The following is a 12,767-nucleotide window of genomic DNA, read 5'->3' on the forward strand; positions in this document are numbered from 1 at the left end:
ATAAAGTTCTGCATATAGTATAATAATTCATTATTTAATGATTATAAATCATTAAGAAAAAAACCTTGAAAAATAGGGTAAAAACAAAATCTCAGTACTTACAGATGAAGACCAAGAATAACAACAGAGTTGGCATGGCTCCTGTATTTGGTATATGCAGAATAATATATTTTGTTGTAACAGCTACTGTTAAAAACGCGTTTCGCTTCCTCTTTATTATTCTGACCCTGGTTAAAAGAAATTTGCACAAAGGACAATTTGTTTAATTACTAAATAACCAATTATGAAATGTAAATTTCCAATGATCATTCATGTCTTTTATGAGGAACCTTACATGTTACTCAAATCTATACTTAAATATTTAAATGGTCCCTTTGTGAATTAGACCATTATAACTCATCACCCCAAGCAGCCACGCATCTCAAAGGAAGTTTTGTTCTCTTTTAGAAAGCAAAATAATAATACACATAATATGCATTATCAACATATAACGACAAGCAAAATAGCATAATGTAGCATATGATATTATACGGTACTAACATTGTACAAAACATTTACTAAAACATAAAAGCACACAGAAGCCAACACTGTTGTTCCGAGTCTTCTCAAGCCCAACTGTAAAACTGTACACTCTGTAATTATTATAACGTGGGCTCATGCAGCTGGTCTTGAAACCGTCACAAGTCCTTCCAGTGTAATCGCATGTGATTAGGACACAATCGCTTTTCTTCTGCCTGTCCTGTTGACCAGGTATGACAAATATTAATAAATCCAGCCACAAGGCTTTAACAGACACTTACTTATTTTCATGGCACTTACTTTTTTAATGTGTGTATTTTCATGAGGACAAGAGTACCAGGTTGGAACCTAGTCGGCCAGTCTACTCAAGTCTAGTGAAGGTGGAATCACCCTCTGTTTCCCTCCTCCCTGAAGATTTTAGAAGCTCTCACGTTGCGGTTAGTGAAAGAGGTCCAGGTCACTGGGGCAAGTTAAAACCACCCAGTGGATTAACGGGTCAACCCAGCCAGGTAGTAAATGGATATAAGTACACTTAAAGCATAATTAAGAGCTACAGAGTTGAGTGTATAAAATGTTTCTTTCTTCTTTTGACGAGGGGATGAAGACTGGTACCCTTTACGATCTTGAAGCACCGAAAGCACCCATCAGGAACCTGTTTATAGTTCCCACCCCCTTCTCCTGATGACGAATTGTGATATTTATGCTTTAAAACGTCATGGGCATGTTCAGTTGCAATAGATTGTATGGGAGAGATTCTAAGTCTTGAGCCTGCTCACTATGCATTCCTCTAGAACATGCTCGGTGCTTTTCCCACACTCTGAGCTTCTGCGGATCATGGTTATCTGTGGCCTATTTAAACATTTTATTGAGAATATTAATTTGTTAGATTATTTAGTTTGTTTCCGCGTTTCCGTCCTCTAAGTAGCCTGATTGTGTTCCTAATTCCTTCTGCATTAGATTTTGACTTGTATGCCTGATATGGTTTATTTTTTGCCCTCATCTGTGTCTGTCTCTGACTACTTCACCTGTTTCTTGCCTCTGGATTTTGGGCCTAGCTGTCCTCAATGCTCCTTGACTTTCTCTGCTTGCATCTTATGAGTACTCCACCTAAGACCAGTTACCAGTTTTTCTGTATCTGTGGGTCTACTGTCCTGTTGTTCTTGGTTCCCTACTGCAGCCGAAACATTATTACCAGTACCCCGTTTTCTGAGCCGTGTCTGTATCATTGTCTGACCATTTGCTACTATTTTCTGATGACTTCTGTTTTCGACATCCCATTAACTTGGTCTGTATAATTTACCGGTAAAGAATTATTGGATAACAGTCTGTTTCCACTTGAATTCCTGACTGCACCTCTGGATTTATAGATAAAATATAAGTCACTTAATGTAGTGGTGGATGGACAATATAATGGCACCCAGACTAGTTCTGAGGGTCTATGTCACTCCCCCCTATGTGTTGGAAATCAGAATATATATCATACTAGCAACCCACATTGCTCGTCATGGTGTATATATGAAAAACTATTTCAGTCGAAAGACAAATGGGTGGACTTTCTTTCAGAGTTAGCAATTAATAATCATCATTCCAATACTGGCTTCTCTTTCATGTCTTCCTCAAACACAGTCTTTGTAAACAAAAACCATGTTTCCCAACCTGGCTTTGACAAAGAGCAAATAATTTGAGATTCAAGTAGGATCCCACACAAAAGGATTTTAATAATCTTCCCATCATCATCATTCACTTAGTTATCCTCCTACAAATCATTTTCTCATTTTCAATAACTCTCTGGAAGACAACAAAATATGGCTGCCACATGGTCACAGCTCTCAGTATGTCATGTGACAGCAGAGGAGAGGAGGGGGAGGAAGTTACGGTGCACAGAACAAACACAAAACAGGGGTGATAGTTCATCTTTCAATTGGCCATTATTTTTAACTTCAGAAGTGATACCGCTCTTTTATATCCTTTTGGTGTCTGTTAATCCATTCAGTTATCAAATGTTTAACTTGATAGTTTTGTATATTTTATCTACCAAAGAAGACATAAGTAAATGGTTGTCATTGTACAACTCTTAGGGGTATATTTACTATGGTGGTACTCGCTTCAACGATGTCGAGAAATCCGACACCGAGAAGACCTACAAGAAAAAAACGTTTTCTTGAAAAAACGACAGCTCTCCGGCAGTAGTGTCGGACATCAGTGCGACCTGAATGAATTTAAATTTTAAGCAGCAATGTCGGGACCACTGTTTAAATAGTTTACCTGTGTGGTCCCGCAATTGCCACTTTAAATTTAAATTCATTCAGGTCGCACTGACGTCAGACACTGAGAGCTATCCATTCGGAAGGAGATCCTGTCAGCCTTCTGCTGCCATTGGATATCTGCAGAGTCGTTTTTCAGGTAAGTCTGTCAATATTGCAGTCGTTTTCTCATGGATTCGTTTTTTTCTTGTCGATCTTCTCGGTGTCGGAATTCTCGGCATCGTGGAGCCGTACCCAACCCTATTTACTAAACTGCGGGTTTGAAAAAGTGGAGATGTTGGGGAAAGTGTGTGCGACTATTGTAAGGCACATGTATTATCAGCCAACAATAATAAAGCAGTCATGGGAGTCTATGAATTAACAGACAGAATTTTTATTCTGTTACTTTATGTATCAAGTGTTCCCCATTTCTTTTATTCAGGAAATGATTGCAGGTATTGCAGACAACATGTGCCTGTATTTTACATGAGGAAGGAACGAATACAAGAGATTTAGAGAGAAGGTAATGTAAGTGCATTGAAGGTAATGTGTGAATGGGAGGACAAAGTAAAAAATTGCCCCTAGTAAGCAAACTTGAAAAGGTGTAGAATTTGGAACTGTCAGGATCTGCCTGCAAGCCTTGCATTGCATGATGCTTTGTCTGGCAGCTCCTGCCTTTTGGACTTTGTTATTATATATATGTATTGTGGCAGTACCTCTGTTCACCAGAGGTGCTGCTGTTGCGCCTTCCTTGTGTGCTTTAGGCGTTAACCTTGCTGCACTAATTATTCTTTGCACCTGGGTGATTCCCCTATTTATACCTGTCACTCTCAGCATACATTGCTGGTTATTGTTGTCACATCCTGTTGCTACTTCCTTGTGCTGTGCTCCTGGGTTTATGCTGCTTGGGATCCCTCCATATATTCTGCTTACCTGCATCATCTGTGAATCTGGTATTTACCTCTGCATTTCCCTGCACTTGCTACTTGGGATCTCTCCATACCTCCTGTTTACCTGCAACAGTCATGTACCTGGTAATTACTAAAAAGCTCATTATTACACCTTCTGTTTATACTCTTCAGCATTGAATGTTTTTCACCTTATTCGTGGCTCCTTAGCTGTATTCCTGCATTGATTCGTGACAGGAACACAGTGATTCCCATGTTGAAGAAGATACAATATGAGGAGAAGTAGTGATTAAACAACCATGTCAAAGGATGCAGATAGAGCTAGTAAAATACATATGGAAATAGTCACCTTTTAGCAGTGAGTAAATAAGAGGCTATTGTGGTAGAGCCTATTTTTGTATAGCTGGAGAAGAGTGAAAACTAGATTGTAGAGGTATAGAATTAAATGAAAGGAACAGGATGAAAGGTACAAATATAGATCTGTTTGAGTAGTTCAAGTGGAAAGAGAAGACGCAAGAGTGATCGAAGGCTGGAGAGGAACGTGGGGCCCATAGAAGATTTTCCAATGATGGTTTTGATTGTGCCTTGTTTAAAGGGTACTCGAAAAATATTATCGGAAATAGTCAGTGGGGGGGGATATTGGAAAATCTTTGGAGATTGTAAATTAACACTGTGTCTAATTTTCTCTTCAAGTAGGTCACAAAACCCTAATGTACATGATGCAGAAGGTAGAAGGTATAGAGCGCTATAGAGCAGTGATGATGAAACGGGTTTGGAAGGATTTTAAAGAAAAGCCGATTTCGATTTGCGGATGTGATCTTTGTATGTTCTTTAACTAATATTAGTATATGCAAAATATGGCAAAAAGAGTTAAATAGTTTATGTCCATATGATTTACAGAACAATTAAAACAAAATAAAACACAATTTATGGGATTTTATTATTACTGTTAAATGTTGCAATAAAAAATCACATATAAAAAGTAACAAACAAGCAAACATTTAATGCAGCAAATGAAGAAGAAAGACTTTATATTCATATATAGTCTCCGTATGGTACGGATAAAGTTTATTATTCTTGAGGTATTTGGTGAGGCCTTGTGGTCGAAGCTTATAATTACATCTTCATTCGTTCAGCCTCAGCTCAGACCCCAGAACCGTCACTGTTTTCATGTGGTGAACTAATATAAAGAAAGTGATAACAAGGATACAGGCAGAGAGTGCCAGGCGAATTATGGTCTGAAGGCTGTAACCTCTGAATACTTCTATTGCCGGAGAAAAAAATCAAAACATTTGAATTACCAGCTGAAACCATATCAAGGCATATGTATTAATGCAACTGACAGAGGAACCTAATTAATTTATATAACCTGTATTGAATTAAGAGTTAAAAATAGAAAGAAAGATAGAAAGAAAGAATGAAAGAACGAACGAAAAAGAAAGAGAGAAAAGGAGTGAGAGAGAGAGAAAGAAAGAGACAGGGAGAAAGAAAGAGAGAAACCGAGAGAGATAGTAAGAAAGGAAGAGGAAAAGAGAGAGAGAGACAAAGAAAGAAAGAAAGAAAAGATAAATAGTGAAACAGAGTGAAAGAAAGAAAGAAAAAAAAAGAAAGGTCAAGAAAAAGAGAGTAAAAAAGAAATAGCGAAACAGAGAGAGAAAGAGAAAAAGAAAGTGACAGAGAGAGAAAGAAAGTGACAGGGAGAGAAAGAAAGTGAGAAACCTGGAGGGAGGGAGAGAAAGTAAGAAAGTGACAGGGATAGAAAGAAAGAGAGAAACAGAGAGAGAGATGAGGAAAGAAAGAAAGAAATAGAGAGAGAGAAATTACTATACGTTAATTTTACACCGATGCTGAACAATTATAAGTAGAACACAGAAGTATAATTGTTTCATATTATCTCTCAAAACCAATAACAATATTCCATAGACCTAACTACTCATGTTGCCATCTTGCTGAAGAATAATAAATAACAAGTTATCAATAAGGTTCTTTTATTGTAGATTAGACGGTTTAAAACAATAGAAAGTTGGGGTATTTCTCCACTAAAGCTCAAACAATGTGTCATAGTTCCCTGTTCTAAAATGTGAAACATCTCACATTCTAGGGATGTATGTCTCAATTCACAAGCACAGTCCTATGGTGATAGAGAACATTGAAAAACAAAAATGTCACATTGTGTCAGACAATTCACATGATGAAGGCAGTTATTATTTTTACTATTATTATTAGTAGTAGTATTATTCTATATAGCTCAAAAATATTATGCAGCAGTTTAAATTATCTGGCAAACACACACACACACATACATACACACACACACATACACACACACACACACACACACACACACATACTCACACACATATACACACACACACACATATATATACACACACTCACTGAGACCATATAAGACTAGGCTTTACAGTACCCCAGTATGATCGAGTCTCCTGTACTTACTCCTCACTCTCACGTCATAAATCTGTGTACATCGGTAAATCCAGTTTTTGATGAATACTTCCGCTCTGTAGACTCGCTGGTCTTCGGTAGTTAAATTAAACATTTTTAAGGATCCATCGATCATGGCAGAGAGTCTTCCCACATAGCTATTATTTACCAGCACCACATTTTGGCCTGGTCTTGTGATTGCTATGTGATCTATATTATTAATATCCCAGGTAATGAAAGCGACTCTAGTCTCATTGGGAAGTTGTAGAGTAACTTCTCCTCCAAGTGTCGAAAACAATTGTCTTGTAGAACCACAGGACTCTAAAACAGCTAATAAAATATGTAGACAGAGAAACAGTTCAGTTATTTCGTATTTAATAAGGATTTGTCATCATTTGTACTACTGATGGCTGTATAATTGCACATTTTTTAAAGCTAAACATTTATAGATCAATTTTATGACACAGAATGCTGTAGTGTATATCTTTTAAATGACTGTTGTAGTCTTTAATTGGAGTATGAATGTTAATTGTACTTAGTTTTCTTGTCACAGTTAACTGCATGTCATCATCTGTTACGGGAATGGGATTAGAATGAATATTAGCCAATCAATGTGTAAGAATAGCAAAATACAATCCTATCTTCAATGCCAAAGACAACTCTATGCTGTCCATTCAGGAAACTCCAGCTATAACTTGCGGGCCATGGAAATGTATTGTACTAAGCTACCAGCCTTGTGTGTGTTCATCCCCATAATTGCTGATATAACTGAGTTAACAAAGTTATTTGTTAGCAAAATTGCTAACTTCATCCATAATAGAAAACTCAGTTATTTGTGGAAAGGTGAAAGGGGCAGCACGGGGTCATGAGTTCAATTCCCGACCATGGCCTTATCTGTGTGGAGTTTGTATGTTCTCCCTGTGTTTGCGTGGGTTTCCTCCGGGTGCTCCCACACTTCAAAAACATACTGGTAGATTAATTGGCTGCTCTCAAAAAAATTGACCCTAGCCTCTCCCTCTCTGTCTGTCTGTATGAGTCTGTCTGTGAGTGTGTGTCTATATTATGGAATTTAGACTGTAAGCTCCAAATGGGGCAGGGACTGATGTGAGTGAGTTCTCTGTACAGCGCTGCGGAATCAGTGGCGCTATATAAATAAATGGTGATGATGATGATGATGATGAAGGTAGCACATTGCCGACAAACAGCAAAATACCAGTGGGAGTAGAGAGCTGTTAGAGGATTCACCAGATCTATCGGAACCTGGTTTTATGTGGAATGCAGTTTCGGCTGAAATTATCTTTAAATGTTGGTTATGATTTATGCAAAAATAGGAAAATGGCATATCATTCTTACATTGTAGGCGCTAAGTCTAATTAATAATCAGCCTTTACACAAAACTTTTACATTCACCGTTTTTTTGGAAATTATACTTATTATAATCCCTTTTCTATCTTATTCTGTTGATCAGATGGCACTTGGATGTGACTAATGTGCCTGCCTTAACTCTGAGGGTTGTAGGGGTGTCTAAAGGTATTGAAGCACCCAGCACAAAACACAAATTACTTTGCTAATGATGAATATTGAGGACAGGACCATCAATTGACTGTGCCTTGAATGGGGGTAGATAAACACTATGGAGGATATTGTAATAAAATATTTGATTTTTTTCCATCAATTTTTAGCACTTAAATATATCATGGCAAGGTAGCATAAAATGATCGGTCAGAATGGGAAGCCCACCAGACAGAGACTTCCCCATGTTTGAGGAAAGCAGACCTGAGCTGGAGAGCAGGATCTCCTGCTTCGGATCTTTTGATGGTTCTCAAGTCCAACTGGAATGAGGGATTTGGGGAGCACAGGTAAGTGGTAGATATTCTTGGTCACCACAACTATGGTTTCTTGGTCATCTCAATTATTTTAATCTGAATGTTAGTTTTTAGTTCAGGGCACAATCATCCTTGAAACGCCACATTCCAGGACAACTATTTGTATACCCAAGTCCAACCTCCCAACACATCTACAGAAAATGACAACATTCAGGAGGCACGTTGGAGTCACAGTGTACATTATTTTTCTGTGTCACAGCTTACTATATTGACATTTTAACTGCAATACAATGCAACATCAACTCTTCTATGCAAAATGGTCCCGCGCGAGATAAATGAAAAAATAACTTACCAATGTTTGAAGACATCCGGCTAGACTCTGAAAATTGAAAAAAAATCATAAGTGTGAATCCATAATATAGAAATGTAACCACAAAGGGTCATTTTATAAAATGAAAAATGCTGTTTTCTACTTATTTTATGATATTGACCTATATCTGTGCATTTGAGTCCATTTTTAGGGTCTACACATGAATTGGCATGTCTAGGTGGCAGTGACTGTGGGGAAGCAGAATGTTGGTCCTTGTGATGACTGGATGGTCCATTCCTTGCTCATTGAAGTAATGTGACCGAATCTAAAAGTTGCTTATTTTAATGGGACAAGAACACCTATTGACCTTTAGGGCACAGAAATGGAAAATTTATATAGCATTCCAAGTGCTGCAGAGCGATAAGTGACTTTTGCCCAAGCTGTAAAGGTTTTGTGATTGGCTGTTGGCCCTAATCTTCAAAGAGAAGTCTTTTAAGCTTTTTATATACTAATCATACTTATATGTGTGCATACAGCAATAGAATTGAAACTTTAAAAAGTACAAATATAGCACATGAAATAAATATTCCTATGACTAGTTTAAAAATACAAGAGAAGCTCCAATGGGGAATATTCATCTACAAATGTAAAGTCTTCATCTAATTGGGTCATGATGTAACTAGAATTCCTGATACGATAAAAGACGTTGCAAGTCCTCCAACAGGACTAAAAACGAGGATACAATTACTACCCTAGACAGAGAGAAATACATTTCATTACAAACCCTGCCCTTTTCAAGTCCAACAGAAGAACTCGGAGAAGCAGCCAGAGATATCTTCAGTAGTCGTTGGTTGCGGAGTTTGGTTCACAATGGAAGATTAACCAGACATATTGACTAAGGTGGAACTTTAGGGACTTTTCATTAAACCACAAGGAAGATGGCCGGAGGAAATGATCCACATGGCCACAAGAAATTAATATGCACACTAACTTATGGGCTATATCTCTCTGCAAACTATTTACTTTATTTTGGTAATGTTATCATATAATAGATGATGATTAAGAAGATGGTCTCTTCACCTTCAGTGTACCTTGTTTTCTGAACTACCTACAGTATACCTTGCAACAACACATAGGTTACTGATTGAAGAACAGGTTGTAATGTGAAATAGGTGTAAGAAATCCAGGAATTTTTTTCAATCTACTACATACCATTAATTCTGAGATCATAGAGCTGAGCACAAAGGTAACTTGAATCCTTTGCAAATAAGACGGCTCGGTATATCCGTCTGTCATTGGTTTTTAGATTGATTATTTTTAAGGATCCATCAGCCAAGGTAAATAGTCTCCCAGTATAGCTAAAGCTATATTTTGCCAGCTCTATAGGTTGGCCTGGTGTTGTGTTGGCAATAAGATGTTCCTCGAAATCCCAAGTAACAGAAGTGAACGAAGTCTGGTTCAGTTGTAGGATAATGTCTTCCCCCTCTTTAACATTAAGACTTTTTGTAGATCCACAAGAGGAAGAGAAAGCATCTAAAATAAAAAGAAGAAGTATGAAAAAAAGTAAGATTTTTCCATGAGTGTTTCAAAGAGCCACGTGTGCAATTAATTGAATCAATATTGAAGTATTAACCAATCACATTCCCCAATGTGTTGCATTTTCTTTAGGTGTGCAAAATATAAAATCATCACAAACCCTAAATATCAAAGCACAAAGAGTCTGGATTAGAGACAGACTGCAGATCCTGGAACACAGACACAATCAATGATGTGCAGTACGGTGGCTTCTGCCTCACAGCGCTGGGGTCATGAGTTCAATTCCCGACCATGGCCTTATCCGTGTGGAGTTTGTATGTTCTCCCTGTGTTTCCGTGGGTTTCCTCCGGGTGCTCCGGTTTCCTCCCACACTCCAAAAACATACTGGTAGGTTAATTGGCTGCTAACAAATTGACCCTAGTCAGTCTGTCTGTCTGTCTGTCTGTGTGTTAGGGAATTTAGACTGTAAGGCCCAATGGGGCAGGGACTGATGTGAGTGAGTTCTCTGTACAGCGCTGCGGAATCAGTGGCGCTATATAAATAAATGGTGATGATGATGACGTGTCAAAGCTTTGCTCTCAGATGAAGCTTTAAATAGGTGAATAAACCTGGGTACAAACTACAGGCTTTTTTACCTGATTATCTGGCCAATCACACAATAAATGACTGTTCGGTTCGATATTTCATTAGTGTGTACGCTTCCACGATCATGTTTTTATCGTTTCAAAGCACATCGTATTATTTCATTTGATTTTATAAATGGACTAAAAATTTCTATAAACGAAACAATGTCGGGCAAATTCTGAAGCACTCACAACCAGTAGTATAGGCAGATCCCCACAGAGTCACAATCTTTGCAACCGATGGTTATGACAGATGAAGAGCACCGATCTGACGGTAAATGGTGTAAACCGTGTATAGTGCGTACAGAGGAATCGGCTGCTGATCAGGACTTTCACTCGTTGGTAAAATCGTCAACGATGTTGCAGCAGGAGAAATATTCTGTAGTGCGTACCCAGTCTTACCTTACCAGCAGTGGCTATCTGTGTGAGTAGATGCACTGAGCAAGCTCCCGAGGCTCTAGGGGGTTTCCGAATAGAGATCACAACTGAGCATGCTCAAAGATAAGGGATTATCCAGATAGGATCTTGCCATTGCTGGCCAAACTGAGAGCATATAAGGGTGTAAAGTTTACATTTGCTGATGGAGGTGAGCAGATTGTGTTATGCCTTTCTAAGTATATATTAGGCACAAAATACTCCTAGTTTTGAAGTAAATGAGCTTTAAATGGATTGGGGAGGACACGCATAGAGACGTGTTCTCTATTTTACAGGTGACCATACAGCATTTTCTCCCAGCAACAGGACCTCAGTAGTCTGCTAGCTCAGATTTGCACCTTCCTGTAGTAGAAAAGAACATTTCCAGGTGCTCTTTGCAAAATTTGTTAATAGCACTTAAACACACAAAAGTGCCACATAGAATGCCACACACACTTTTATATGGCTTGTCAACACTCGTTTTGACATTAGAATGCTCAGTTATGCATAATGTGAAACAATAAAAAATGAAAGTGATGCTAGCAGATAGTAATCTGCGTTAAATTATGAGGTTTTCTAAGATTGCGATTTGGCTGTGTTGGTTCACAAAAAATCTAAGAAAGAGGAACTTGAGAAACTGCAATTTCCTCATGTCATTGCAAGTAAGACCAATATTATTTGCATCATCTAAATATATCATGGGTATAAATGTGCCCAAAAGTGTTATGTTCACAAAAATATACTTTGTGATGTATTGTTCCCCCAAAGTGGAGATCTATGTTTTATCAAGCAAAAAAACAAGTACAAAATGAAAATCTGATATTAACCAATATTGTGAGGATCCCAAACTTAGTTATTGCACTGAATATGATATAATTAGATATTGCAATTAAAAGTGGAACGTTAAATTATTAGAAAAAAAAAAAACAGGCAATATACAAGCGCAAAATCTAAGATATGAATAATTTGGGTTAAATGTGCTAATTAGTTGACATAATTCAGGATTTTATCTGCGAATAATAGGAAACAATATAGACAATAGGAACAATTTTTTTTAATAAACCTCACTCTGCAAAATGCTTGAGACATAGGGGTATATTTGCTTATCTGCAGGGTGGAGATGTTGCCTATAGCAACCAATCAGATTCTAGTTATCATTTATTTAGTACATTCTATAAAATGACAGCTAGAATCTGATTGGTTGCTATAGGCAACACCTCCACTTTTTCAAACCCGCAGTCTATTAAATATACTCCATAATGTTGATGATAAACAGTAATTGGACAGAGCACAACACAAAAAGAAACAGTTTCCTCATATCTAATATTATTTATGTGTATGTGTGTAATTTGAAAAACATGGAAACAAACCATTCATATATAAAGATCTATTTTTAATTTAAAACACACTGAAAACACATTATTGAAAATTAAAAATTAATATAACACTATTCTCCCCATCTAATCATTGTCTTGTGTGAAGCCATAGACAAGTGTTTTAAATGAACCTAATTAGAGATCATCTGGATAGTAAAAAAAAATAGAAACTCACAGTTCTGTTGATAAGTAATCAGAAACCACCAGCAGAATGAGGAGAGAATGTTTACTTTAAGTTGTGACATCTCCGGCTTCTAGGAACAGTCGAGGATTGCAGACTTCCTCTACTACACACCACACATAGAACAATAGCGAAATTCTACAAGCTAAAAGCTTTTATACAACCTCCTACGCATTTATCTATACAACCTTTACTCCCACTGTTACAATAGCTGGTGATATATTGTGGTTTTTGGACTGGTTCAAATCGGCTTCAGTTGTTAAAGCCCAATTAGCTCTTCTAAGTTTAAGTTTGAATTTTGAATTTGCATCTCTCAGTCTACATTAAAGATGTTAAAATAAACCATTCAATGTTCCTATGTGAGTGTAAATAGCTATATTTTATCA

General features: G+C 37.4%; 2 protein-coding genes across 2 annotated transcripts in view; both read right to left on the bottom strand.

Annotated features, from left to right (window-relative positions):
- The window catches only part of LOC142108389 (Fc receptor-like protein 2), a 51,621-nt gene extending 51,485 nt beyond the window's left edge, over positions 1 to 136 (bottom strand). The window contains exon 1 of the mRNA XM_075192011.1: positions 103 to 136. Within this exon, the coding sequence (XP_075048112.1) occupies positions 103 to 136 (34 nt within the window). The remainder of the gene's footprint in view (positions 1 to 102) is intronic.
- Positions 137 to 4,591: 4,455 nt separating this feature from the next.
- LOC142108165 (uncharacterized) lies at positions 4,592 to 12,514 on the bottom strand. Its single transcript, XM_075191779.1, has 5 exons — positions 12,376 to 12,514; positions 9,464 to 9,784; positions 8,294 to 8,320; positions 6,128 to 6,445; positions 4,592 to 4,934 (listed from the first exon to the last, which is right to left on the bottom strand). Exons 1-5 carry the CDS (start codon positions 12,443 to 12,445, stop codon positions 4,795 to 4,797), a joined length of 876 nt encoding a protein of 291 aa, XP_075047880.1. The 5' UTR covers positions 12,446 to 12,514; the 3' UTR covers positions 4,592 to 4,794.
- Between the last annotated feature and the right edge of the window lie 253 nt (positions 12,515 to 12,767).

The sequence above is a fragment of the Mixophyes fleayi genome, chromosome 12, assembly GCF_038048845.1.
Source record: "Mixophyes fleayi isolate aMixFle1 chromosome 12, aMixFle1.hap1, whole genome shotgun sequence".
Taxonomy (NCBI): domain Eukaryota; kingdom Metazoa; phylum Chordata; class Amphibia; order Anura; family Limnodynastidae; genus Mixophyes; species Mixophyes fleayi.